The following is a 22,674-nucleotide window of genomic DNA, read 5'->3' as shown; positions in this document are numbered from 1 at the left end:
GTCCATTCGTTACTGGGAGCTACCGGCCTAGGAAGCAAGCACCTGTTTGAGAAGTACGTGGTCGGACGTGCCATCTATGGAGGAATGTCAACCGGACGGAAACGTCAACGTGACGATGCCGATAGTGAACACGACATCGACGACGACGCTCGGCATCGAGCGGGCCGGCAGAGAGTCATGGACCTCTTGTTCGGCAACAGCCAAAGCGAAGGAGGACAGGAAACCCGAACGGCAGCCTTGCACACCACGTCGTCCGGAGGCGGCGGAACCGGAGTGGGAAGTAACACTACGAATGTCCCAAACGGAGTTGGACAAATTTTGCGAGCTCCTAGTGACAAGGGCATTGTCACCGTATTCCGTGACTCCAAGATTCTTACCACCTGGGCCTTTATCATCAGAAACCTAAATTTCAAAGTCGGCAAACCATCGTTCTCCCCGATCTTCACCTCTCTCAGCCACATACCCGTGGAGTGCGCGTACTTTTACATGTCTCCGCACCAATTCAAGTCGCTGTTGCCCGGCAGTAAAGCCGTGTGGTGCGGCGTAAAGGTCACCCCTCACGGTATTCGCACACCGTGGAAGACTGGCCAATCCGTAGTCCAGCCAGTAAATTCGGACATGATGGTGTACGGGACCACGGCCATCGGACTCAACCACGTCTACGACACCATACCGGTAGTACCCAAGACCTTCAAACCCGGAGACCCGATGCAAGTGACGGCCATAAACGAACTATCGTTGGATAATCACAAGGACCTCGCCCGCAAGTATTGGGCCAACATGGACACCGAAGACATGAATCAGTACGTACCCACGTGCATGGGCATACCCCGTCACAACCACTTTTACGAATCGATCCTCACCTCTAACGACCACCACTACCCTCGTCTGACGCAACACTCGAACGTTTGGCCGTTCAAGGGCCACGTCGGTCTACCCATGGTAAACTACGACTACTCGTTCGACGGCGACGCTTCCCACCTGAAACGTCCAACGGACAACCCGGTGGTACGCAACGTGTGGCCCATAACGGCTAGCGACAGCTACCGCCTTTCCCAGCGCGAGCATTCGGAAAACAAGGACAACGCCAAGATTTACGAAACGGTCCCCACCGTGCACACCGACGAGATGGCCGACAAGTATTACTCGACCATCGAAAATCCCGGTACCAAGACGGGTCTGGGCCTCCACTCGGTGTCTCCAGTCCAACCGACTCTAGACGTGGGCATATTGGCCGTAACCAAGTCGAACAAGGACGGCACGACTTCGGCAACCTCGTTCCAGGACATTTGCGCATTTTGGCAAGTGGACAGCGAGCTACACGTCTTCCAACCCATGGAAAGCGCTTCGGCACACGTGTATCGCACACGCGCCACGGAACGCGTCTACACGCACGGTTTCAGAGCCAAACCACCGGACAACTTCCGCAATTACACCGAGACCCTCACCAGCGCGGGAGGTTATCCCGCACGCATCAACACTCTGGACCAAACTCTACCTCACGAAGAAGCACGAATACCACCACCCGCAAGAAGATCGGAGCTCAGACACTTTTCCGTACCATTTAATCCTCAATGATTAAATACTCGTTTTCGTGGCGACATATATGATTCCAGGAATTCACTAATATTTGATAAGCTTCTTCAACTCTGGCACACTCTTTGGCCAACACAAACAAATTGGCACCCATAAAAGTGCCGTACGCGGGCAACTTCATATAACACTAGTTGTAAACTTTTTCCTGGTCGCACAGACCCCACTCGACCTCACACAGTATTTTTAAGATGTGCGCGACGTATTGAGCTTCTTCGTGTTGCCTTCTCGCGAGACGCCTCACCAGACGTTCCACGTAGTCGCGAGGAACGACCCTTGCCGGAACGTCCCTCAAAAAGCTCTCCAGGGCCCAGACCACGTCTCCGAGGATCAACGTTCTCCAGGGCTTGAACCGGTCGCGACCTTGAAAATTTTAAATTTAACCTTGACATAACCAAAAAACTTGATTTCCTATAGAGTGACCTTGACAGTGACCTTGATGTTGACCTTGGACATTTAGGTATGACCTTGAACATTTAGGATATGGCCCGGCCCTTCTTCCATCCTGTCGTTATGTTGTTGTCGTCAGTCCATATTATAAAAGGTATATACCCTTTAAATCTTTTGAGTTACCTACAACAACAGCACTTCGACAGGTCCTCGATGACGTCAGCACTACCCGGAGCCTACAGCTGCACTGACACTAACGCCACCTAACCTAACCGCTTTTATAGACCAAAAACGACCTCGATCCTAAGTAGTAAAACGACAACACCCATGCCCATATATGGTTTAACCGGCGACGCCCGACCTCGATAACTAGTATAAAAGGGGGGCTCCGTTCCCACTCAAACTCAGTCCGGCAGCAGGAGGCTGCCCATGCAACACCTGCCCAGGATCTCCCAGGACGAACATGACGACGACCGCCAGTATGGAGACCGAAGACGTGCCGCTACACTACCTCCTGGAGATGACGCTCGGCTCGGACATTCACCGACGGTCGACCCTGGACGACCTCTTCGCCATGGCCGGGAAAGGGGTGAGTTGGGACCTGGCCCAAGCCTGGATGTATTTTCGTCGCCTGGTACTTCGATGGATGGAACATCAGCACGAACCGCAACCGAACCAAGAGGCGGACCAGGAGAGGACGGAGCAGATATACGGACCGCACCGAATTGGGCAAGACGTATTTGCGACGTTCTTAAAAGAAGAAGAATTGTGCACGATGTCGTTCCCGTCATCGACTCTGCAAACGCTCTACGAATTGCTAAACGCATGTACGACTACCACGACCATCAGCGACGAAGACGCAGACCATTTTGCCAGACATTTGCCCATTTTGTGAAGCACAAAATCAACGTCTACAACATTACGACAATGGGTTAGGTTAGGTTGGGTATAAATAGGGGCGTCGAATGAGTAGTCGTAGTTTACCATGGGTAGACCGACGTGGCCCTTGAACGGCCAAACGTTCGAGTGTTGCGTCAGACGAGGGTAGTGGTGGTCGTTAGAGGTGAGGATCGATTCGTAAAAGTGGTTGTGACGGGGTATGCCCATGCACGTGGGTACGTACTGATTCATGTCTTCGGTGTCCATGTTGGCCCAATACTTGCGGGCGAGGTCCTTGTGATTATCCAACGATAGTTCGTTTATGGCCGTCACTTGCATCGGGTCTCCGGGTTTGAAGGTCTTGGGTACTACCGGTATGGTGTCGTAGACGTGGTTGAGTCCGATGGCCGTGGTCCCGTACACCATCATGTCCGAATTTACTGGCTGGACTACGGATTGGCCAGTCTTCCACGGTGTGCGAATACCGTGAGGGGTGACCTTTACGCCGCACCACACGGCTTTACTGCCGGGCAACAGCGACTTGAATTGGTGCAGAGACATGTAAAAGTACGCGCACTCCACGGGTATGTGGCTGAGAGAGGTGAAGATCGGGGTGAACGATGCTTTGCCGACTTTGAAATTTAGGTTTCTGATGATAAAGGCCCAGGTGGTAAGAATCTTGGAGTCACGGAATACGGTGACAATGCCCTTGTCGCTAGGAACTCGCAAAATTTGTCGTACTCCGTTTGGGACATTCGTAGTGTTACTTCCCACTCCGGTTCCGCCGCCTCCGGACGACGTGGTGTGCAAGGCTGCCGTTCGGGTTTCCTGTCCTCCTTCGCTTTGGCTGTTGCCGAACAAGAGGTCCATGACTCTCTGCCGGCCCGCTCGATGCCGAGCGTCGTCGTCGATGTCGTGTTCACTATCGGCATCGTCACGTTGACGTTTCCGTCCGGTTGACATTCCTCCATAGATGGCACGTCCGACCACGTACTTCTCAAACAGGTGCTTGCTTCCTAGGCCGGTAGCTCCCAGTAACGAATGGACGGATCCTCGATCGGCAAAGTCGGAAACGAAGTCTCCTACGGCGTGGACGTCGGCTTTGAAGACGGATTCGTCGTCTCTCGCTTCTTCGTATGCCCGGTCGTGGCGTTGGGCGATGCGGTCGTCTTCGTCGACGGGTGGACCGTTGTGCAGGGGGTTGCCGGGTCCGAGGTAGCGGTGGCCAGGGAGGCGCATCGAGTGTGTGCGGGCGCTGGGGGAAATCGAGTTATATACCCGCGCGTCTTTGGAGGCTGAGTACTTGCCCAAATCCGTTGGATTTCAACATCGACGACAGGGCACCAAGAACTAGATGACGTCACCCTTTTGCAGAGTTGCGAAGCCAACGCCCCTATTTATACCCAACCTAACCTAACCTAACCTAACCTAACCTAACCTAACCCATTGTCGTAATGTTGTAGCATCGACTGTGTGCGGGCGCTGGGGGAAATCGAGTTATATACCCGCGCGTCTTTGGAGGCTGAGTACTTGCCCAAATCCGTTGGATTTCAACATCGACGACAGGACACCAAGAACTAGATGACGTCACCCTTTTGCAGAGTTGCGAAGCCAACGCCCCTATTTATACCCAACCTAACCTAACCTAACCTAACCCAACCCAACCCATTGTCGTAATGTTGTAGCATCGAGTGTGTGCGGGCGCTGGGGGAAATCGAGTTATATACCCGCGCGTCTTTGGAGGCTGAGTACTTGCCCAAATCCGTTGGATTTCAACATCGACGACAGGACACCAAGAACTAGATGACGTCACCCTTTTGCAGAGTTGCGAAGCCAACGCCCCTATTTATACCCAACCTAACCTAACCTAACCTAACCTAACCCATTGTCGTAATGTTGTAGCATCGAGTGTGTGCGGGCGCTGGGGGAAATCGAGTTATATACGCGCGCGTCTTTGGAGGCTGAGTACTTGCCCAAATCCGTTGGATTTCAACATCGACGACAGGACACCAAGAACTAGATGACGTCACCCTTTTGCAGAGTTGCGAAGCCAACGCCCCTATTTATACCCAACCCAACCCAACCCAACCTAACCTAACCTAACCTAACCTAACCTCCTCCTTGTCCTCCTTCGCTTTGGCTGTTGCCGAACAAGAGGTCCATGACTCTCTGCCGGCCCGCTCGATGCCGAGCGTCGTCGTCGATGTCGTGTTCACTATCGGCATCGTCACGTTGACGTTTCCGTCCGGTTTGCCTCTTGGCATTTTTTAAGCTGAAAATTCGAAGGTTCTCTATCGGCCTCAAATTTGGGTTCATATTAAAGCGCACGTTCCACTGACTCTGTGTGCTCATTTCTAGTTCGATTTGAATACTTTTATTTTTTGGCCGAAAATGAAGAAAAAGGTAAGCCTAACCTCTTGGCATTTTTTAAGCTGAAAATTCGAAGGTTCTCTATCGGCCTCAAATTTGGGTTCATATTAAAGCGCACGTTCCACTGACTCTGTGTGCTCATTTCTAGTTCGATTTGAATACTTTTATTTTTTGGCCGAAAATGAAGAAAAAGGTAAGCCTCTTGGCATTTTTTAAGCTGAAAATTCGAAGGTTCTCTATCGGCCTCAAATTTGGGTTCATATTAAAGCGCACGTTCCACTGACTCTGTGTGCTCATTTCTAGTTCGATTTGAATACTTTTATTTGTTTGGCCGAAAATGAAGAAAAAGGTAAGCCTAACCTCTTGGCATTTTTTTAAGCTGAAAATTCGAAGGTTCTCTATCGGCCTTAAATTTGGGTTCAAATTAAAGCGCACGTTCCACTGACTCTGTGTGCTCATTTCTACTTCGATTTGAATACTTTTATTTTTTGGCCGAAAATGAAGAAAAAGGTAAGCCTCTTGGCATTTTTTAAGCTGAAAATTCGAAGGTTCTCTATCGGCCTCAAATTTGGGTTCATATTAAAGCGCACGTCCCACTGACTCTGTGTGCTCATTTCTAGTTCGATTTGAATACTTTTATTTTTTGACCGAAAATGAAGAAAAAGGTAAGCCTAACCTCTTGGCATTTTTTAAGCTGAAAATTCGAAGGTTCTCTATCGGCCTCAAATTTGGGTTCATATTAAAGCGCACGTTCCACTGACTCTGTGTGCTCATTTCTAGTTCGATTTGAATACTTTTATTTTTTGGCCGAAAATGAAGCAAAAGGTAAGCCTCTTGGCATTTTTTAAGCTGACAATTCGAAGGTTCTCTATCGGCCTTAAATTTGGGTTCAAATTAAAGCGCACGTTCCACTGACTCTGTGTGCTCATTTCTAGTTCGATTTGAATACTTTTATTTTTTGGCCGAAAATGAAGAAAAAGGTAAGCCTCTTGGCATTTTTTAAGCTGAAAATTCGAAGGTTCTCTATCGGCCTCAAATTAGGGTTCATATTAAAGCGCACGTTCCACTGACTCTGTGTGCTCATTTCTAGTTCGATTTGAATACTTTTATTTTTTGGCCGAAAATGAAGAAAAAGGTAAGCCTAACCTCTTGGCATTTTTTAAGCTGAAAATTCGAAGGTTCTCTATCGGCCTCAAATTTGGGTTCATATCAAAGCGCACGTCCCACTGACTCTGTGTGCTCATTTCTAGCTCGATTTGAATACTTTTATTTTTTGGCCGAAAATGAAGAAAAAGGTAAGCCTAACCTCTTGGCATTTTTTAAGCTGAAAATTCGAAGGTTCCCTATCGGCCTCAAATTTGGGTTCATATTAAAGCGCACGTTCCACTGACTCTGTGTGCTCATTTCTAGTTCGATTTGAATACTTTTATTTGTTTGGCCGAAAATGAAGAAAAAGGTAAGCCTCTTGGCATTTTTTAAGCTGAAAATTCGAAGGTTCTCTATCGGCCTCAAATTTGGGTTCATATTAAAGCGCACGTTCCATGACTCTGTGTGCTCATTTCTAGTTCGATTTGAATACTTTTATTTTTTGACCGAAAATGAAGAAAAAGGTAAGCCTAACCTCTTGGCATTTTTTAAGCTGAAAATTCGAAGGTTCTCTATCGGCCTCAAATTTGGGTTCATATTAAAGCGCACGTTCCACTGACTCTGTGTGCTCATTTCTAGTTCGATTTGAATACTTTTATTTTTTGGCCGAAAATGAAGAAAAAGGTAAGCCTCTTGGCATTTTTTAAGCTGAAAATTCGAAGGTTCTCTATCGGCCTCAAATTTGGGTTCATATTAAAGCGCACGTTCCACTGACTCTGTGTGCTCATTTCTAGTTCGATTTGAATACTTTTATTTTTTGGCCGAAAATGAAGAAAAAGGTAAGCCTAACCTCTTGGCATTTTTTAAGCTGAAAATTCGAAGGTTCTCTATCGGCCTCAAATTTGGGTTCATATTAAAGCGCACGTCCCACTGACTCTGTGTGCTCATTTCTAGTTCGATTTGAATACTTTTATTTTTTGGCCGAAAATGAAGAAAAAGGTAAGCCTAACCTCTTGGCATTTTTTAAGCTGAAAATTCGAAGGTTCTCTATCGGCCTCAAATTTGGGTTCATATTAAAGCGCACGTTCCACTGACTCTGTGTGCTCATTTCTAGTTCGATTTGAATACTTTTATTTGTTTGGCCGAAAATGAAGAAAAAGGTAAGCCTCTTGGCATTTTTTAAGCTGAAAATTCGAAGGTTCTCTATCGGCCTCAAATTTGGGTTCATATTAAAGCGCACGTTCCATGACTCTGTGTGCTCATTTCTAGTTCGATTTGAATACTTTTATTTTTTGACCGAAAATGAAGAAAAAGGTAAGCCTAACCTCTTGGCATTTTTTAAGCTGAAAATTCGAAGGTTCTCTATCGGCCTCAAATTTGGGTTCATATTAAACCGCACGTTCCACTGACTCTGTGTGCTCATTTCTAGTTCGATTTGAATACTTTTATTTTTTGGCCGAAAATGAAGAAAAAGGTAAGCCTAACCTCTTGGCATTTTTTAAGCTGACAATTCGAAGGTTCTCTATCGGCCTCAAATTTGGGTTCATATTAAAGCGCACGTTCCACTGACTCTGTGTGCTCATTTCTAGTTCGATTTGAATACTTTTATTTTTTGGCCGATAATGAAGAAAAAGGTAAGCCTAACCTCTTGGCATTTTTTAAGCTGAAAATTCGAAGGTTCTCTATCGGCCTCAAATTTGGGTTCATATTAAAGCGCACGTTCCACTGACTCTGTGTGCTCATTTCTAGTTCGATTTGAATACTTTTATTTTTTGGCCGAAAATGAAGAAAAAGGTAAGCCTAACCTCTTGGCATTTTTTAAGCTGAAAATTCGAAGGTTCTCTATCGGCCTCAAATTTGGGTTCATATTAAAGCGCACGTTCCACTGACTCTGTGTGCTCATTTCTAGTTCGATTTGAATACTTTTATTTTTTGGCCGAAAATGAAGAAAAAGGTAAGCCTAACCTCTTGGCATTTTTTAAGCTGACAATTCGAAGGTTCTCTATCGGCCTCAAATTTGGGTTCATATTAAAGCGCACGTTCCACTGACTCTGTGTGCTCATTTCTAGTTCGATTTGAATACTTTTATTTTTTGGCCGAAAATGAAGAAAAAGGTAAACCTTTTGGCATTTTTTAAGCTGAAAATTCGAAGGTTCTCTATCGGCCTCAAATTTGGGTTCAAATTAAAGCGCACGTTCCACTGACTCTGTGTGCTCATTTCTAGTTCGATTTGAATACTTTTATTTTTTGGCCGAAAATGAAGAAAAAGGTAAGCCTAACCTTTTGGCATTTTTTAAGCTGAAAATTCGAAGGTTCTCTATCGGCCTCAAATTTGGGTTCAAATTAAAGCGCACGTTCCACTGACTCTGTGTGCTCATTTCTAGTTCGATTTGAATGCTTTTATTTTTTGGCCGAAAATGAAGAAAAAGGTAAGCCTAGCCTCTTGGCATTTTTTAACCTGAAAATTCGAAGGTTCTCTATCGGCCTCAAATTTGGGTTCATATTAAAGCGCACGTTCCACTGACTCTGTGTGCTCATTTCTAGTTCGATTTGAATACTTTTATTTTTTGGCCGAAAATGAAGAAAAAGGTAAGCCTAACCTTTGGCATTTTTTAAGCTGACAATTCGAAGGTTCTCTATCGGCCTCGAATTTGGGTTCATATTAAAGCGCACGTTCCACTGGCTCTGTGTGCTCATTTCTAGTTCGATTTGAATACTTTTATTTTTTGGCCGAAAATGAAGAAAAAGGTAAGCCTAACCTTTTGGCATTTTTTAAGCTGAAAATTCGAAGGTTCTCTATCGGCCTCAAATTTGGGTTCAAATTAAAGCGCACGTTCCACTGACTCTGTGTGCTCATTTCTAGTTCGATTTGAATGCTTTTATTTTTTGGCCGAAAACGAAGAAAAAGGTAAGCCTAACCTCTTGGCATTTTTTAAGCTGACAATTCGAAGGTTCTCTATCGGCCTCAAATTTGGGTTCATATTAAAGCGCACGTTCCACTGGCTCTGTGTGCTCATTTCTAGTTCGATTTGAATACTTTTATTTTTTGGCCGAAAATGAAGAAAAAGGTAAGCCTAACCTTTTGGCATTTTTTAAGCTGAAAATTCGAAGGTTCTCTATCGGCCTCAAATTTGGGTTCAAATTAAAGCGCACGTTCCACTGACTCTGTGTGCTCATTTCTAGTTCGATTTGAATGCTTTTATTTTTTGGCCGAAAACGAAGAAAAAGGTAAGCCTAGCCTCTTGGCATTTTTTAACCTGAAAATTCGAAGGTTCTCTATCGGCCTCAAATTTGGGTTCAAATTAAAGCGCACGTTCCACTGACTGTGTGCTCATTTCTAGTTCGATTTGAATACTTTTATTTTTTGGCCGAAAATGAAGAAAAAGGTAAGCCTAACCTCTTGGCATTTTTTAAGCTGAAAATTCGAAGGTTCTCTATCGGCCTCAAATTTGGGTTCATATTAAAGCGCACGTTCCACTGACTCTGTGTGCTCATTTCTAGTTCGATTTGAATACTTTTATTTTTGGCCGAAAATGAAGAAAAAGGTAAGCCTAACCTCTTGGCATTTTTTAAGCTGAAAATTCGAAGGTTCTCTATCGGCCTCAAATTTGGGTTCATATTAAAGCGCACGTCCCACTGACTCTGTGTGCTCATTTCTAGTTCGATTTGAATACTTTTATTTTTTGGCCGAAAATGAAGAAAAAGGTAAGCCTAACCTCTTGGCATTTTTTAAGCTGAAAATTCGAAGGTTCTCTATCGGCCTCAAATTTGGGTTCATATTAAAGCGCACGTTCCACTGGCTCTGTGTGCTCATTTCTAGTTCGATTTGAATACTTTTATTTTTTGACCGAAAATGAAGAAAAAGGTAAGCCTAACCTCTTGGCATTTTTTAAGCTGAAAATTCGAAGGTTCTTTATCGGCCTCAAATTTGGGTTCATATTAAAGCGCACGTTCCACTGACTCTGTGTGCTCATTCCTAGTTCGATTTGAATACTTTTATTTTTTGGCCGAAAATGAAGAAAAAGGTAAGCCTAACCTCTTGGCATTTTTTAAGCTGACAATTCGAAGGTTCTCTATCGGCCTCAAATTTGGGTTCATATTAAAGCGCACGTTCCACTGACTCTGTGTGCTCATTTCTAGTTCGATTTGAATACTTTTATTTTTTGGCCGAAAATGAAGAAAAAGGTAAGCCTAACCTCTTGGCATTTTTTAAGCTGAAAATTCGAAGGTTCTCTATCGGTCTCAAATTTGGGTTCATATTGAAGCGCACGTTCCACTGGCTCTGTGTGCTCATTTCTAGTTCGATTTGAATACTTTTATTTTTTGGCCGAAAATGAAGAAAAAGGTAAGCCTAACCTCTTGGCATTTTTTAAGCTGAAAATTCGAAGGTTCTCTATCGGCCTCAAATTTGGGTTCATATTAAAGCGCACGTCCCACTGACTCTGTGTGCTCATTTCTAGTTCGATTTGAATACTTTTATTTTTTGGCCGAAAATGAAGAAAAAGGTAAGCCTAACCTCTTGGCATTTTTTAGGCTGAAAATTCGAAGGTTCTCTATCGGCCTCAAATTTGGGTTCATATTAAAGCGCACGTTCCACTGACTCTGTGTGCTCATTTCTAGTTCGATTTGAATACTTTTATTTTTTGGCCGAAAATGAAGAAAAAGGTAAGCCTAACCTCTTGGCATTTTTTAACCTGAAAATTCGAAGGTTCTCTATCGGCCTCAAATTTGGGTTCAAATTAAAGCGCACGTTCCACTGACTGTGTGCTCATTTCTAGTTCGATTTGAATACTTTTATTTTTTGGCCGAAAATGAAGAAAAAGGTAAGCCTAACCTCTTGGCATTTTTTAAGCTGAAAATTCGAAGGTTCTCTCTCGGCCTCAAATTTGGGTTCATATTAAAGCGCACGTTCCACTGACTCTGTGTGCTCATTTCTAGTTCGATTTGAATACTTTTATTTTTGGCCGAAAATGAAGAAAAAGGTAAGCCTAACCTCTTGGCATTTTTTAAGCTGAAAATTCGAAGGTTCTCTATCGGCCTCAAATTTGGGTTCATATTAAAGCGCACGTCCCACTGACTCTGTGTGCTCATTTCTAGTTCGATTTGAATACTTTTATTTTTTGGCCGAAAATGAAGAAAAAGGTAAGCCTAACCTCTTGGCATTTTTTAAGCTGAAAATTCGAAGGTTCTCTATCGGCCTCAAATTTGGGTTCATATTAAAGCGCACGTTCCACTGGCTCTGTGTGCTCATTTCTAGTTCGATTTGAATACTTTTATTTTTTGACCGAAAATGAAGAAAAAGGTAAGCCTAACCTCTTGGCATTTTTTAAGCTGAAAATTCGAAGGTTCTTTATCGGCCTCAAATTTGGGTTCATATTAAAGCGCACGTTCCACTGACTCTGTGTGCTCATTCCTAGTTCGATTTGAATACTTTTATTTTTTGGCCGAAAATGAAGAAAAAGGTAAGCCTAACCTCTTGGCATTTTTTAAGCTGACAATTCGAAGGTTCTCTATCGGCCTCAAATTTGGGTTCATATTAAAGCGCACGTTCCACTGACTCTGTGTGCTCATTTCTAGTTCGATTTGAATACTTTTATTTTTTGGCCGAAAATGAAGAAAAAGGTAAGCCTAACCTCTTGGCATTTTTTAAGCTGAAAATTCGAAGGTTCTCTATCGGTCTCAAATTTGGGTTCATATTGAAGCGCACGTTCCACTGGCTCTGTGTGCTCATTTCTAGTTCGATTTGAATACTTTTATTTTTTGGCCGAAAATGAAGAAAAAGGTAAGCCTAACCTCTTGGCATTTTTTAAGCTGACAATTCGAAGGTTCTCTATCGGCCTCAAATTTGGGTTCATATTAAAGCGCACGTTCCACTGACTCTGTGTGCTCATTTCTAGTTCGATTTGAATACTTTTATTTTTTGGCCGAAAATGAAGAAAAAGGTAAGCCTAACCTCTTGGCATTTTTTAAGCTGAAAATTCGAAGGTTCTCTATCGGTCTCAAATTTGGGTTCATATTAAAGCGCACGTTCCACTGGCTCTGTGTGCTCATTTCTAGTTCGATTTGAATACTTTTATTTTTTGGCCGAAAATGAAGAAAAAGGTAAGCCTTTTTCTCTTGGCATTTTTTAAGCTGAAAATTCGAAGGTTCTCTATCGGCCTCAAATTTGGGTTCATATTAAAGCGCACGTCCCACTGACTCTGTGTGCTCATTTCTAGTTCGATTTGAATACTTTTATTTTTTGGCCGAAAATGAAGAAAAAGGTAAGCCTAACCTCTTGGCATTTTTTAGGCTGAAAATTCGAAGGTTCTCTATCGGCCTCAAATTTGGGTTCATATTAAAGCGCACGTTCCATGACTCTGTGTGCTCATTTCTAGTTCGATTTGAATACTTTTATTTTTTGACCGAAAATGAAGAAAAAGGTAAGCCTAACCTCTTGGCATTTTTTAAGCTGAAAATTCGAAGGTTCTCTATCGGCCTCAAATTTGGGTTCATATTAAAGGGCACGTTCCACTGACTCTGTGTGCTCATTTCTAGTTCGATTTGAATACTTTTATTTTTTGGCCGAAAATGAAGAAAAAGGTAAGCCTAACCTCTTGGCATTTTTTAAGCTGACAATTCGAAGGTTCTCTATCGGCCTCAAATTTGGGTTCATATTAAAGCGCACGTTCCACTGACTCTGTGTGCTCATTTCTAGTTCGATTTGAATACTTTTATTTTTTGGCCGAAAATGAAGAAAAAGGTAAGCCTAACCTCTTGGCATTTTTTAAGCTGAAAATTCGAAGGTTCTCTATCGGCCTCAAATTTGGGTTCATATTAAAGCGCACGTTCCACTGACTCTGTGTGCTCATTTCTAGTTCGATTTGAATACTTTTATTTTTTGGCCGAAAATGAAGAAAAAGGTAAGCCTAACCTCTTGGCATTTTTTAAGCTGACAATTCGAAGGTTCTCTATCGGCCTCAAATTTGGGTTCATATTAAAGCGCACGTTCCACTGACTCTGTGTGCTCATTTCTAGTTCGATTTGAATACTTTTATTGTTTGGCCGAAAATGAAGAAAAAGGTAAACCTTTCGGCATTTTTTAAGCTGAAAATTCGAAGGTTCTCTATCGGCCTCAAATTTGGGTTCAAATTAAAGCGCACGTTCCACTGACTCTGTGTGCTCATTTCTAGTTCGATTTGAATACTTTTATTTTTTGGCCGAAAATGAAGAAAAAGGTAAGCCTAACCTTTTGGCATTTTTTAAGCTGAAAATTCGAAGGTTCTCTATCGGCCTCAAATTTGGGTTCAAATTAAAGCGCACGTTCCACTGACTCTGTGTGCTCATTTCTAGTTCGATTTGAATGCTTTTATTTTTTGGCCGAAAATGAAGAAAAAGGTAAGCCTAGCCTCTTGGCATTTTTTAACCTGAAAATTCGAAGGTTCTCTATCGGCCTCAAATTTGGGTTCATATTAAAGCGCACGTTCCACTGACTCTGTGTGCTCATTTCTAGTTCGATTTGAATACTTTTATTTTTTGGCCGAAAATGAAGAAAAAGGTAAGCCTAACCTTTTGGCATTTTTTAAGCTGAAAATTCGAAGGTTCTCTATCGGCCTCAAATTTGGGTTCAAATTAAAGCGCACGTTCCACTGACTCTGTGTGCTCATTTCTAGTTCGATTTGAATGCTTTTATTTTTTGGCCGAAAACGAAGAAAAAGGTAAGCCTAGCCTCTTGGCATTTTTTAACCTGAAAATTCGAAGGTTCTCTATCGGCCTCAAATTTGGGTTCAAATTAAAGCGCACGTTCCACTGACTGTGTGCTCATTTCTAGTTCGATTTGAATACTTTTATTTTTTGGCCGAAAATGAAGAAAAAGGTAAGCCTAACCTCTTGGCATTTTTTAAGCTGAAAATTCGAAGGTTCTCTATCGGCCTCAAATTTGGGTTCATATTAAAGCGCACGTTCCACTGACTCTGTGTGCTCATTTCTAGTTCGATTTGAATACTTTTATTTTTGGCCGAAAATGAAGAAAAAGGTAAGCCTAACCTCTTGGCATTTTTTAAGCTGAAAATTCGAAGGTTCTCTATCGGCCTCAAATTTGGGTTCATATTAAAGCGCACGTCCCACTGACTCTGTGTGCTCATTTCTAGTTCGATTTGAATACTTTTATTTTTTGGCCGAAAATGAAGAAAAAGGTAAGCCTAACCTCTTGGCATTTTTTAAGCTGAAAATTCGAAGGTTCTCTATCGGCCTCAAATTTGGGTTCATATTAAAGCGCACGTTCCACTGGCTCTGTGTGCTCATTTCTAGTTCGATTTGAATACTTTTATTTTTTGACCGAAAATGAAGAAAAAGGTAAGCCTAACCTCTTGGCATTTTTTAAGCTGAAAATTCGAAGGTTCTTTATCGGCCTCAAATTTGGGTTCATATTAAAGCGCACGTTCCACTGACTCTGTGTGCTCATTCCTAGTTCGATTTGAATACTTTTATTTTTTGGCCGAAAATGAAGAAAAAGGTAAGCCTAACCTCTTGGCATTTTTTAAGCTGACAATTCGAAGGTTCTCTATCGGCCTCAAATTTGGGTTCATATTAAAGCGCACGTTCCACTGACTCTGTGTGCTCATTTCTAGTTCGATTTGAATACTTTTATTTTTTGGCCGAAAATGAAGAAAAAGGTAAGCCTAACCTCTTGGCATTTTTTAAGCTGAAAATTCGAAGGTTCTCTATCGGTCTCAAATTTGGGTTCATATTGAAGCGCACGTTCCACTGGCTCTGTGTGCTCATTTCTAGTTCGATTTGAATACTTTTATTTTTTGGCCGAAAATGAAGAAAAAGGTAAGCCTAACCTCTTGGCATTTTTTAAGCTGAAAATTCGAAGGTTCTCTATCGGCCTCAAATTTGGGTTCATATTAAAGCGCACGTCCCACTGACTCTGTGTGCTCATTTCTAGTTCGATTTGAATACTTTTATTTTTTGGCCGAAAATGAAGAAAAAGGTAAGCCTAACCTCTTGGCATTTTTTAGGCTGAAAATTCGAAGGTTCTCTATCGGCCTCAAATTTGGGTTCATATTAAAGCGCACGTTCCACTGACTCTGTGTGCTCATTTCTAGTTCGATTTGAATACTTTTATTTTTTGGCCGAAAATGAAGAAAAAGGTAAGCCTAACCTCTTGGCATTTTTTAACCTGAAAATTCGAAGGTTCTCTATCGGCCTCAAATTTGGGTTCAAATTAAAGCGCACGTTCCACTGACTGTGTGCTCATTTCTAGTTCGATTTGAATACTTTTATTTTTTGGCCGAAAATGAAGAAAAAGGTAAGCCTAACCTCTTGGCATTTTTTAAGCTGAAAATTCGAAGGTTCTCTCTCGGCCTCAAATTTGGGTTCATATTAAAGCGCACGTTCCACTGACTCTGTGTGCTCATTTCTAGTTCGATTTGAATACTTTTATTTTTGGCCGAAAATGAAGAAAAAGGTAAGCCTAACCTCTTGGCATTTTTTAAGCTGAAAATTCGAAGGTTCTCTATCGGCCTCAAATTTGGGTTCATATTAAAGCGCACGTCCCACTGACTCTGTGTGCTCATTTCTAGTTCGATTTGAATACTTTTATTTTTTGGCCGAAAATGAAGAAAAAGGTAAGCCTAACCTCTTGGCATTTTTTAAGCTGAAAATTCGAAGGTTCTCTATCGGCCTCAAATTTGGGTTCATATTAAAGCGCACGTTCCACTGGCTCTGTGTGCTCATTTCTAGTTCGATTTGAATACTTTTATTTTTTGACCGAAAATGAAGAAAAAGGTAAGCCTAACCTCTTGGCATTTTTTAAGCTGAAAATTCGAAGGTTCTTTATCGGCCTCAAATTTGGGTTCATATTAAAGCGCACGTTCCACTGACTCTGTGTGCTCATTCCTAGTTCGATTTGAATACTTTTATTTTTTGGCCGAAAATGAAGAAAAAGGTAAGCCTAACCTCTTGGCATTTTTTAAGCTGACAATTCGAAGGTTCTCTATCGGCCTCAAATTTGGGTTCATATTAAAGCGCACGTTCCACTGACTCTGTGTGCTCATTTCTAGTTCGATTTGAATACTTTTATTTTTTGGCCGAAAATGAAGAAAAAGGTAAGCCTAACCTCTTGGCATTTTTTAAGCTGAAAATTCGAAGGTTCTCTATCGGTCTCAAATTTGGGTTCATATTGAAGCGCACGTTCCACTGGCTCTGTGTGCTCATTTCTAGTTCGATTTGAATACTTTTATTTTTTGGCCGAAAATGAAGAAAAAGGTAAGCCTAACCTCTTGGCATTTTTTAAGCTGAAAATTCGAAGGTTCTCTATCGGCCTCAAATTTGGGTTCATATTAAAGCGCACGTCCCACTGACTCTGTGTGCTCATTTCTAGTTCGATTTGAATACTTTTATTTTTTGGCCGAAAATGAAGAAAAAGGTAAGCCTAACCTCTTGGCATTTTTTAGGCTGAAAATTCGAAGGTTCTCTATCGGCCTCAAATTTGGGTTCATATTAAAGCGCACGTTCCACTGACTCTGTGTGCTCATTTCTAGTTCGATTTGAATACTTTTATTTTTTGGCCGAAAATGAAGAAAAAGGTAAGCCTAACCTCTTGGCATTTTTTAAGCTGAAAATTCGAAGGTTCTCTATCGGCCTCAAATTTGGGTTCATATTAAAGCGCACGTTCCACTGACTCTGTGTGCTCATTTCTAGTTCGATTTGAATACTTTTATTTTTTGGCCGAAAATGAAGAAAAAGGTAAGCCTAACCTCTTGGCATTTTTTAAGCTGAAAATTCGAAGGTTCTCTATCGGCCTCAAATTTGGGTTCATATTAAAGCGCACGTTCCACTGGCTCTGTGTGCTCATTTCTAGTTCGATTTGAATACTTTTATTTTTTGACCGAAAATGAAGAAAAAGGTAAGCCTAACCTCTTGGCATTTTTTAAGCTGAAAATTCGAAGGTTCTCTATCGGCCTCAAATTTGGGTTCGTTACGCGTACGCCATTACGTACGCCATTGGTGGTGGTGATGCGTGGGAATAAAATAATGAGCCCCTTCACAATAAGGATTGAAATGCTACGGTATCCAGAAAGATAAGAGAGCTTTGAGGGCAGAGCGTTGGCGGGCTGGATGTGGCCAGGGACCAAGCAATTTTGTGAGAGAGAGGGGCGCGAGAGTCCAGCACGTTAAGGGTTCCGGAGAGTAGGGCTCGGGAAGGTTGGTAGTATGGGAAATGGAGAAGAATGTGCTCTAGATCTACTACAGCACCGCAGGGACTGTATTGGGGAGAGTCAACTTGTGTCAAGCGGTAACTCCACTGCGCCATAAAAGTGACATCGAGGCGCATTCGATGGACTAATGCGGCATCTTGACGAGCGAGGCATGACGAGGCATGCGGAAAACGCGCGCTGGATCAAATCTGCTCAGCATGGCTGGGAGAGAGTACCAGCGGTCCATTGACGGGAAGCTAGAGGAGTCATGAGGCGTCGCGTCAAAGTACGTAACGATGATCTCCTCTCAGCAGCGCTATACGCGTCCGTCTACGAGACGAGAAACCTGCTTCTGCGGCGCTTTCGGCATGTTCATTGCCCTCGACACCGCAATGAGTTGGATCCCATTGGACAACCAGCCTGTGCCCTACAATTCGTAGACAAGGCTGTAAGCCATTAACACATTCATCACCAACGGTGGGGATGAGCCTCGGATGCCAGAAGTTTCAATTGCTTGCAGCGCAGATGTAGAGTAAGTGAACACGACCCATTCCCGCGGGTTAAAATCAACGATGCGCTGCCGAAAGAAAAGTATAGCGTCTATCAGAGCGTAAAAATGGGCTCGAAGGACTTGCGGGGGAACCTGATCTCTTCGTCCCTGGAGGTCCGGAAGACGTACGAAGGTGGGTGGCACAGGCAGAGACCAGGGGGCGTCCATCGGTGTGACGTCCTTATAGCTCTGAAGCCAGTGAGAGCCTGGCGTGTCCTCTGCGCTACGCGATGGAAATCACTTTCAGGACGGTATCGAATAGGCCATTTGCAAAAGTTCGAGGGAGCAGCGCGCATGCCGGGAAATGCTGTGCAAAACCACAGCGCATGCGCCAGTACGACGACGACGACGATCGGAGACGATGGGAAATCGCTGTCGTTTTGCACAGCATTTCCCGGCACGCCCTGCCAGAGCGCGCGCTTCTCCCTTGAAGTTTTTCAAATGGCCTATTTTCCTGAGGACTGGACGATGGAGAATGTGCGCACACAAACGTAGGAAGTGTCGAGCCACGTGGGCCACGTGGGTGTTTCCACGTGGCCACCCCTGCTCGATCTGTATTAGAGCCTTGCATAGGCCCGGGCCCCCGACCCTTTGTGCCCCCGAACCTTATTGGCTGTGTGCTCCGGACTGGGACGACAAAAGACGCAGGCCGGGCCCGGGCCGACAAACATGTTTACGAGAGTCAGGCTGGACTCGGTCACGCAGCCAATTCTATGCAATGGAGGACTATTACTTCATATCATCACGTGCTTGTGTCATTCCTGTTCATATATTTGCAAAAACACGCAAGGGACACTGCATTATGTGCATGATTCAACACTCTATAACATTCTCCAAGCCACTTTACATTGCTCCTGACTCCTCACATATTTCAAAAACACGTTCGCAAAGGTTGGTGAGAGGGGTAAGGATTGCGGGAGGAGTTTGTCGACAGCATCCTCTACCTCCACAAAAACTTGGTGGTGTAACGATAACGCGCTTGCCCGCGTGTGTTCTAGATTTAATTTGCTCTCGTGCTGTTGCGGTGTTAAACCCTTTTTAAAGAGTTCTTGTATGTTTGTGGCCGTGTCTTCTCTTCTTATAAATGTACTTATAAATTTGTTTGATAAGCGCTAGAAACGCGTACGTCACGGCTGGAAATACTTCGCAGGGCTCTATTCGCTGAGCCACCGGCCGGGCCGGGCCGCATAAAAACGTGAAGGTCTGGGCCCGGGACGGACCGTTTTTCGATGCGCCCGGGCCGGGACGGGCGCGGAAAAGTCGGCCCGTGCAGGGCTCTAACGTGAGCTTAACATGTCAGCTAAGCATAGCTATACATAGCTGAACATAGACGAATTTATCAGCTAAACATGTCAGCTTAAATATCAGCTAACATGTCAGCAAAACCTATAAGCTAATGTATGAGCTAAAGACATCAGCACTCTTTCGCTCTCATGCCCCGCCCTGCAATGTCCTAGCGCCAATAGAGTCTATTCATTGACATCACTTCGCCGCCACACTGTAGGTCCCTCGAAGTTATGTTCCCGCATTCGTTCGCTGCTATGTGGTGTGGTGCACTTGCATAAGCTACAAATCACACAGCACAATAACTTTGAAACAGCAAATATACAGTGAGTGCGATATGGGTGATGATTTGGATGGGACCTACAATATATGGCGGCCGATGGCAGCACATCTGCCTGCTAGCGACAGTGGCGGCCTCCTACGGATGACGTCATGTGACTAAACCCTATAGCGACACGTCATTTTGACGTCGCGCATCACCAGCCATTTAGAATGGGGGACGCTTATACATTAATTTTGTTGTAATGTCGAGAAGTAAGGTCAATTCTAAACATATCCCCACTTCTCAAATCCAAGGTAGCCAGTTCAAACCGTACCAGAACCCCTCAATATTCTATTTCACGTGCCCACTATGTTTTCAGTGCTGTATTGCTCCGCGAGGTCACCGCGATGTTCCTGCAACCGGTTCCCTCGCGGCCTGCAGCTTGTATCAGTGAGGTCCGTCATTGACTAGGAGAGCGAAATCTCCCCCACGTCCAGCGCCTAGAATTTGGTGTTGCTGTACGTTAGAACACGGTGATGTGACCCGGTTCCAAGGATAAGGGGAGACTCACGCGGATTATGCTCCTGGAATGGCATTGTTTCGTGTTGAAGACGCGCGCTAGAAGCAAAAGAATTTCATATTTGGATATCGCGAGCTACGTTCTTTCATTGAGCATAATAATCGGAGAATGTCCCTCGGCCTGTTTTGTGCCCCTATAACCTATCAGCCAAACATAGTTAAACATAATTGACAGAAGGGAAATATATCAGCTAAATATAGGTTAACATAGCTAAACACGTCAGCTAAAGTATAAGCTAACATGTCAGCAAAACACGTCAGCTAATATGTGAGCTAAACATATCAGCTAAAAATAGACATAGCTGAACATAACCGATTTTATCAGAAAAAACATGTCAGCTAAAATTTCACCTAAACATGTCAGCTAAAATATGAGCTAATATGTGAGCTAAACATATCAGCTAAAAATAACCATAGCTGAACATAGCCGAATTTACAGCTAAACATGTCAGCAAAACACATCAGCTAATATGTACTTATAAATTTGTTTGATAAGCGCTAGAAACGCGTACGTCACGGCTGGAAATACTTCGCAGGGCTCTATTCGCTGAGCCCAACATAGACATTCTGAGATAAACATAGACATAGCTGAACATAGCCGATTTGGTGAGCTAAACATGTCAGCTAAAATATAATCTAACATGCCAGATAAAATATAAGCTAACATGTCAGCAAAACACATCAGCTAAACACACAGCTGAACATAGCCGATTTTATCAGCTAAACATGTCAGCTAAAATATCAACTAAACACAGGCTAAGCACAGCTAGACATAAGTTAACCTATGAGCCAAACAGAGCTAAGCATAATTGACAGAAGGGAAATATATCAGCTAAACATAGGTTAACATAGCTAAACATGTCAGCTAAAATATCAGTTAAAATATCAGCCAACATGTCAGCCAATATGTCACCTAAACATATCAGCTAACATGTCAGATAACACGTTAAATAACACGTCAGCTAAACATGTCAGCTAAACATAGCTAAACATGTGAGTTAATATGTGAGCTAAACATATCAGCTAAACATAGCTAGACACCTGAACATATCCGATTTTATCAGCTAAATATGTCCGCTAAAAAGATCAGCTAAACATGGCAGCTAAACATGTCACCTAAATTATCAGCTAAACCTAGGCTAAGCACAGCTAGACATCGGTTATCCTAGCAGCCAAACATAGCTAAGCATAATTGACAGAAGGGAAATACACCAGCTAAACATAGGTTAAGATAGCTAATCATGTCAGCTAAAATATCAGCTAAACATGTAAGCTAAAATATCAGCTAACATATATTAGCCAAAATATCAATTAACACGTCAGCTAAACATGTCAGCTAAACATGTCAGCTAATGTGTGAGCTAAATAGACATAGCTGAACATAGCCGATTTTACCAGCTAAAAATGTCAGTTAAATATTTGCTAACATGTCAGCTAAAATATAAGCTAGCATGTCAGCTAAACATGTCAGCTAACATGTCAGCAAAACACATCAGCTAATATGTGAGCTAAACGTACACATAGCTGAACATATCCGATTTTCTCAGCTAAACATGTCAGCTAAAATATAAGCTAACATGCCAGCTAAAATATAAGCTAGCATGTCAGCTAAACATATCAGCTAACATGTCAGCAAAACACATCAAATATGTGAGCTAAACATAGACATAGCTGAACATAGCCGATTTTATCAGCTAAACATGACAGCTAAAATATCAACTAAAGACGGGCTAAGCACAGCTAGACACAGGCTAACCTATGAGCCAAACAGAGCTAAGTATAATTGACAGAAGGGAAATATATCAGCTAAACATAGGTTAACATAGCTAAACATATCAGCTAAAATATCAGCTAAACATATCAGCTAGCATATCAGATAACACGCCAGCTAATAACGTCAGCTAATATGTGAGCTAATCATATCAGCTAAACATGCCTAGACATACCTGAACATATCCGATTTTATCAGCTAAACATGTCAGCTATAATATCAGCTGAACATAGGCTAAGCACAGCTAGACATTGGCTAACGTACCAGCCAAACACAGCTAAACATAACTGACAGAAAGGAAATATATCAGCTAAATATAGGTTAACATAGCTAAACACGTCAGCTAAAGTATAAGCTAACATGTCAGAAAAACACGTCAGCTAATAAGTGAGCTAAACATATCAGCTAAAAATAGACATAGCTGAACATAACCGATTTTATCAGAAAAACATGTCAGCTAAAATTTCACCTAAACGTGTCAGGTAAAATATCAGCTAATATGTGAGCTAAACATATCAGCTAAAAATAACCATAGCTGAACATAGCCGAATTTACCAGCTAAACATGTCAGCTAATATGTGAGATAAACATAGACATAGCTGAACATAGCCGATTTGATCAGCTAAACATGTCAGCTAAAATATCAACTAAACACAGGCTAAGCTCAGCTAGACATAAGTTAACCTATGAGCCAAACAGAGCTAAGCATAATTGACAGAAGGGAAAT

The 22,674-nt window shown here is 42.9% G+C and overlaps 1 protein-coding gene across 1 annotated transcript; it reads right to left on the bottom strand.

Moving 5' to 3' along the window:
* Positions 1-1,723: 1,723 nt before the first annotated feature.
* LOC135395208 (uncharacterized) lies at positions 1,724-4,245 on the bottom strand. The gene is made up of 2 exons (XM_064626448.1): positions 2,907-4,245; positions 1,724-1,956 (listed from the first exon to the last, which is right to left on the bottom strand). The coding sequence occupies exons 1-2, from the start codon at positions 4,099-4,101 to the stop codon at positions 1,724-1,726; spliced, it is 1,428 nt and encodes a 475-aa protein (XP_064482518.1). The 5' UTR covers positions 4,102-4,245.
* Between the last annotated feature and the right edge of the window lie 18,429 nt (positions 4,246-22,674).

Source organism: Ornithodoros turicata, chromosome 5 (assembly GCF_037126465.1).
Source record: "Ornithodoros turicata isolate Travis chromosome 5, ASM3712646v1, whole genome shotgun sequence".
NCBI lineage: Eukaryota > Metazoa > Arthropoda > Arachnida > Ixodida > Argasidae > Ornithodoros > Ornithodoros turicata.
The sequence above is the reverse complement of the archived record's forward strand: the minus strand, read 5'-3'. Positions and strand labels throughout refer to the sequence as shown.

Coding starts and splice junctions, on each gene's coding strand:
- LOC135395208 (XM_064626448.1), bottom strand. CDS start 4,101: ATGCGCCTCCCTGGCCACCGCTACCTCGGACCCGGCAACCCCCTGCAC. Junction 1,957..2,906: donor ACCTAACCTAACCCATTGTC/GTAATGTTGTAG, acceptor AAAATTTTCAAG/GTCGCGACCGGTTCAAGCCC.